Source organism: Urocampus carinirostris, chromosome 3, assembly GCF_059441175.1.
Source record: "Urocampus carinirostris isolate Australia breed hairy pipefish chromosome 3, RoL_Ucar_1.0, whole genome shotgun sequence".
In the NCBI taxonomy this organism is placed as follows: Eukaryota; Metazoa; Chordata; class Actinopteri; order Syngnathiformes; family Syngnathidae; genus Urocampus; species Urocampus carinirostris.
This window is the reverse complement of record NC_142351.1, coordinates 36,950,125-36,956,469: the sequence shown is the minus strand read 5'-3', so window position 1 is coordinate 36,956,469 and position 6,345 is coordinate 36,950,125. Positions and strand designations below refer to the sequence as shown.

Sequence of the window (6,345 nt, the reverse complement as noted above, 5' to 3'; positions counted from 1 at the left end):
ATCATCACCATTAGATAGGATTGTGTCTGTCTTGTCACCCTTAGTACTTAATACAACTGCTCGTGTTGTTGTGACGTTCATACATTTCTAGTCAAAACATATATCCAGTGGATAAAGAATAAAGTACTGTAAGTATATACGGTTTGGGTTAGGTCAGGGGAATGTAAGGCTTACGAGCAAGGTTACGAGCATGGCTCTCTTTATGAGTACATATGGGACAAAAATAAGGGGCGTGGTGATCTACACCATATCATTCAAATTCTAAAAAAAAATACTAATAATAAAAAATTAAAAAAAAGGAAAACACAGCAGACACATAGAGCAGAGTCTCAGCAGAATATAGTCACAGTGTTACACCAACAGACCGTGTTTTGGCTGTATGTCTCTATTTAATCCTATACTTTGAATCAAACAATACAATTTATGATGAAAACCCACAGAACAAACTGAAAAGAAAACCCGAAAACGCCAGCCAAGTATCCAAAGCCATCTGATTGGGTAAGCGGTAAGGTTGGACGTATGTCTGCGCACATAGCATACTCCTTGGGGGTTTTGTTAGATTTTGTCTTAAAACATAAACTGGCTCCTGTCAATTTTTGGAATATAGGGGGAAACCAGAGAGCCCAAAGGAAACCCACACAGGCACAGGGATACTACAGGAAGGCCTGTAGCTGGAAGTGAGCCCGGGAACTCTGAACTGTAAGCCAGACATGCTGACCAGTCATTCAGCATGCTGTTTTTTTAATAGTCTAGGTTTAACTTTTAGCTCAAGCTCGCTACAAACTTTGAAAATGCACTCACATTTGAATGACTTAAAAGCTTGTAAATTACGGAGATTATGAAAGCTAGTTAGTATTCAAGCAGGTGAGTACTGGCCAAAATTCCTGTGTAACTTCCAAAGTCATCAGGGTTGGGCTCAGCTTACCCAGAAATTTAATGAGGACAAGTGGTAAAGAAAACACGGCAGTCCCACTTTGCGGAGGTCCAGTGTTCAATTCCAGCAATCGAAGCCTCCCCGTGCAGAGTTTGCCTGTTCTAACTGTGCTGGCGTGGGTTTCCTCCAGGCACTCAGGTTTCTTCTTACATTCCAAGAACATGCATGATAGTCCAGTTCAAATTCTCCCTAGGTGAGACTGAGCAAGTGAGTTGTCTGTCTCTATGTGCCCGGTGACTGGCTGGCAAAAAGTTCAGGGTGTCCCCTGCCCACTGCCCAAAGATAGCGGTGATGGGTTCCAACGACCCTAGACTGAGGATAAGCGGTGCAGAAAATAAATGGATGGATGGTATAGAAAAGCCTAATTCTGGCAAGGGAAGGAAACTGTACGGCCTCATTACTGATCAGCTCGAATGTACTGTCAATGTCTTTTCCCACTGGAGCCTCATCAGATATGACAGTTTCCGGCTCATGCAACAAAAGATTTTGCATAGCTCACAGCTTTATCACTCTTTCTGAACAAGTCCAGACAATTTCTACTGAATGTAGTAATACAAATATTACAGTAACATTGCTGTATTGACTTGTTGGTAAAGAGATAATGGCATTTCTATATTGAAAATACAACATCTTAAGAATTTCATTTTTTAAATAGTACGTTTTGTTCCACAAGATGTGGTTTAACCTAAGAAGGTGCTTAATATTTACTGTGAATTGGGAAAAAAAAACATGCTCATGCTTGCCTTTTGGCTGTCACAGATATTCAAGACTTTTTTTTAAATCTAATTCTTTAATGCATGCCAACCTACTGATAAATCAGACCATTAAAAGAAAGAAAGTAGGATGTATAAAGGCACCAGGTAATCAATTGTTCCCAAAAATTTCATATTAAATACAATATAAAGCCATTGCTGTCCTTTCATGTCTTCTACATTCACAACTGCAAAGGTATTGGTAGAAAAAAAAATATCACCTTTCAATGTGAAGTAAAACAATAAATTTTGTCCGAAAGGATATCCGACAAGCAGGAGTCCAATGAAACTTATAATATTTGTAAACGGTTTGGTATTTTTTGGAATTTATCTGTTCCCCAGCCCTCCTCCCCCGACTGTTTTTTTTGTACGTTTTTTGTTTTTGTTTTGTTTGTATTTTTTTCTTTATTGTAATTTGGATTGTTTGTGCAGTTTGGTTAAAATGTTAACCACTATAGTAGTTTGTTTGTATTTTTCCCAAAAAGACGGGAGACGCGTTTACTTCCGGCTTCTCTGTCTCCTTGGAAACCAAACAACCGCGAAACATGGCCGCCAATAATTGAAAGAGCAATGAAATTACGGTAAACGTAAAAAAAACGAAGTCAAGAGTAACTAACGGACATGTCAAGTGAGGTAACCTATATCCTAATATTTTGTGTTTTTTGTGTGATTACTGCCACATGCTAACTTTCTGGTTGACGTTGGTCGGAACATTTCGTAGAGAAGAACACAAAAAAAAACTTCACCCTTTTTATACAACTGACAGGTATACGAGTTTAAGTCAACATGAAAGAAATGCTTCAACGTGTAAATGCTGACTAAATTGTATTAATACATAATATCGACAGCTATCGCGCCATAATCAAACGTGACAGTCTTTTTCTCTTAGGGGCGAATGGACGAAACAGATAACGGAGGTGAATGTGACTTGTCGTCCGAAACCTTCGAAATGTCAATCGATCATCTTAGCTCGGATGAGGACCCTGATGGTGAGTGTATAATCAATATACTCAGGATATAGGTTTTATAACACGGTTGAGAGGGTTCAAAATGTTACTCGTTACCTGTTGAAAATGTAATCAGTAACGTAATCCATCATATTGCAGTAATGTAAATTAAATACTTTCCATTACTTTTGGATGACTCCAATACTAAATATGCTGATAAAAGACTAAACAACATACTACGTTTTTCTTTTTGTTGAACTATGTAACCTTGAAAAATAGAATCCAAGATCACGTAGTTGCTTGTAGTCCAACAAAAATACTCATATTTAAACCGATTAGTAAATTGTATTGAGGAAAATAAAATCTTTCACATAGACAGGCAACATAAGCTCTGTTTTAGTTCACTTTAAGAGCACATTAAGAACCCAATATTGTTTTAAACACACAAAGTGTTTTTCAATGAACTCTGGGATGTCTTCCCATATCTCTTTGTCTCTCTAGTGTCTGATTTATTTTCTGAAGGACACAGTTTGTCTATCATTTCATTATGTAAATGTGAATGTGAGACACATGAAAATGAGTGCATAAAGTGAATGAATGAGTGCATGCTAGCATGCTGTGGAGGAGCAGACACACCCAAGCATTACGTTATAGTATTCACTTCACGTTATTTATTTTATATTTTCATACTTCTTTGTTGATGTTGTCTCATTAGTTGCACTCAAATTACATAGACCTTTTCTGTTTGTTTTGGTCATAGAGTCATGTTTTGTACCTAGGCACCTGGGCCAGCTCCAGTGGGACCTGAGAGTGAGCACACCAGTGTGTGTGTGTTGGTGTGTGTGTGTGTGTGTGTGTGTGTGTGTGTGTGTGTGTGTGTGTGTGTGTGTGTGTGTGTGTGTGTGTGTGTGTGTGCGTTTGCGTGTGCGCGTGTGTGTGTGTGTGCGTTTGGTATGAATAGAATGGCAGAGAGAGGTGCAAGTGGACATGGCCAATGTCAACAAAACAGAGAGGAAAAAAAATAAAAAGAGTCAAGACCAACACACACTAAACCTCATGATTCTCATCCGAAGTGTGCAATATAAATACACTTTTAAACCAAATTGTAACCCTGCAAAGTAATCCTTGCTCAAAATGAATCACCCTTCTTTTCAGTAGCCTTGATTGAATACAATTACATATGTTTTTATCTTAATTATGTTACATTTATTCCGTTACTCCCCAAGCCTTATCATGGACTGTAAATGCCAAGTAGAAAAATACAATAAAATAAAATACAGCTACTTTTTTGCACATGCATTTAAAATGGTTGTTCCATTCATCTTTAATCTGGCATATTTTCCTTAGATGTGTTCATCTATCCACCCGATCCTAGTGAGGATAAGCGTTTCAGTAAATTAATTAATGTGTTTGTTAATGAAGGCAAGGAAGAGGATGATTCCAAGACTGATGACTTTAAGGATGAAGAAAGAGCCCAGTCTCCTGATCTAGAGTGGTTGGAAGAGCTGTACAGGTGTTTTTCTTAGTTTTATTAACTTCAATGGGGACAATCCATCTTGTTTATTTGTATCCATTACACTTGATATAATCCTTTAAGGTAAATTGTCACTCAGCCATATGTCTATGTTTCACAACACACGCTTGAAAGCAGGCATTAAAATGTGACGTCAATAGTGATATCTTAAGCTGGGAGGTGTGCGCATACAGTCAACAGTAGTCAGGCAGTATGCCAACCTTTCCACACTACATACAAATTTGACAATTATCCATAGAAGGATTTCATTCAAACTGCATTCAAATCCAAGCTTTTTTTCCAAGTAATCAAAAATCACTGTCACTTCAATTTTTATACACACTTGACAAAACAAAAAGCTGTCTAGCATACATAATACAAAATTATTTTGTGACAGTTGCAATGTCCCTTTTGCCACACCCTAAAGAGAGGATGATAGTGATGATGACCTTGCTGGTGAACCTGGCGATGAGAAGCAGAGGACTTATTCAGAAACAGCACGGATGTTCAAGCTGAGACGGAACTTGGACCAGCTGGATTTCTGCCATAGACAGAAGGAGAGTGCCCTCCTCAAAGCCAGGTTTGGTGCACACACTCAACCTAATGCTATTTTCAGCACCACCTTGCCAGAAGGCACTGCAGCTTAATTTTCTAATAACACATATAGTCCTCCCACACCCTTAATATTTAGTTCTAGATCAATTTACCCATGAACACAAAGCCCTAAATCCTTTAATGTCCATTTCGGGTAGTTAAGGCCAAGATTTTCAACAAATAGTGATATATTCCTCATAATTCATTACACTGTGGCTGAGGCGCCTTGATATTCAAATCAAACTTTGAGACGCACTTTACATTATTTTCCTACAATGCCTGTAATAAATTTTCAAAATAAATTAGTAGGTAGTGTAGCCTTTAAGACAAATACACCCACTTCCTGGAGGGTGTTTTTTACTTCTGCAGATGTTGTAAATTGATTTTACTTTACCATGGAGAGTATTTGGCGATCATGCGCCTTAACTGCCAATCCCACCAGAGCATTCCCGTTTTCTTAGAATGTACCAAACTGTTGAATTGGCCTCTCCAAGCATTTCAGCTATCTCTTTTATGGTTTTCTTTTTTTTTTTTCAGTTTCAAGTTCTTTTGCTTCACTTGTATTAAGAGCTTGACGCATGATGTGTGGTCACAACAATACAAAACCCCACTCATACAATCAACTTCAGACCTTTTCACAACTTAATTGATGACAGGTTGACAAGGGAGGACCCTTCTCAGTGAATTACAGCCCTCAGAGTCAATTGTCCAGTTACTTTAGGTTCTTTTGAAAAAGAGTGTAAAGGGCTATATTTGTAAACCCTTATTCCGATTCGAATGTAGAAAGTCTCAAATGGCAGCTGATAATGTGCAAACTTGTGTCACTGTCCAAATATTTTCAGGCTTAACTATATGTTAGTTTTTCTCATACAGTACTCTATTTTAACTGCACTAACCACACTAGAAAAAATGCTTTTGTATTGGTATTGTGTCTATCAACACTTCCAAGCTTACTGCATGTCTCATTTTTGTTTCCATATTCAAGAGGAGATCTCAACCGCTTACGTCAGAGCATTGAGAGTCTACAGGAGCAGCGTGATGTTTTGGAACGAGAAATAGAACATCAAGAAGCAGCAGAGAACGGGTCTGGTTATTATGAACACTTAGATCTGAACATTTTATTAATTGTTTAGTTGGCAATCATATCACACAATGCTTGAATTGTTTTTCTTTTCTTGGCATTGTGTTGCTCTCACTCTGCAGCGTGGCCATTATTCGTTTGCGAGCTCAGCATAAGAATCTCTGTTCTGAACTGCGGAGGGAAGAAGAGATTGAGGTCCACGACAACAATGAGCTGAGGCAACAAGAGTAAGTGTCCATTGGGACAAGTGTTTTGGCAGGAAGTAACTTGCTGCACAACTGTTCAGCACAGTCAGTGGCTACGAACACAGATGGAGTAATAAAAATAGAGGAAGCTCACTACAGTTTGACTGTGCTGTGGAAGTTGCCACTCATGTAAATGAATATGCATCTGTAGTCAATCACATACTGTATGTACACTGTTATAGGACTGTTTGATATACAATACATTAAAAGAGCATCAAACATTTGTTTGACATTAGAATTTGTATGCACATTTGCTGGTGTCAATTTGAAATAAAGATC

General features: G+C 38.1%; 1 protein-coding gene across 1 annotated transcript in view; it reads left to right on the top strand.

Annotated features, from left to right (window-relative positions):
* The first annotated feature begins 2,207 nt into the window (after positions 1-2,207).
* cfap74 (cilia and flagella associated protein 74) overlaps positions 2,208-6,345 on the top strand; it is a 66,146-nt gene continuing 62,008 nt past the window's right edge. The window contains 6 exon segments of the mRNA XM_088331681.1: positions 2,208-2,319; positions 2,576-2,675; positions 4,056-4,146; positions 4,574-4,726; positions 5,726-5,824; positions 5,944-6,048. Coding sequence (XP_088187807.1) covers positions 2,308-2,319; positions 2,576-2,675; positions 4,056-4,146; positions 4,574-4,726; positions 5,726-5,824; positions 5,944-6,048 — 560 coding nt within the window. The 5' untranslated portion in view covers positions 2,208-2,307.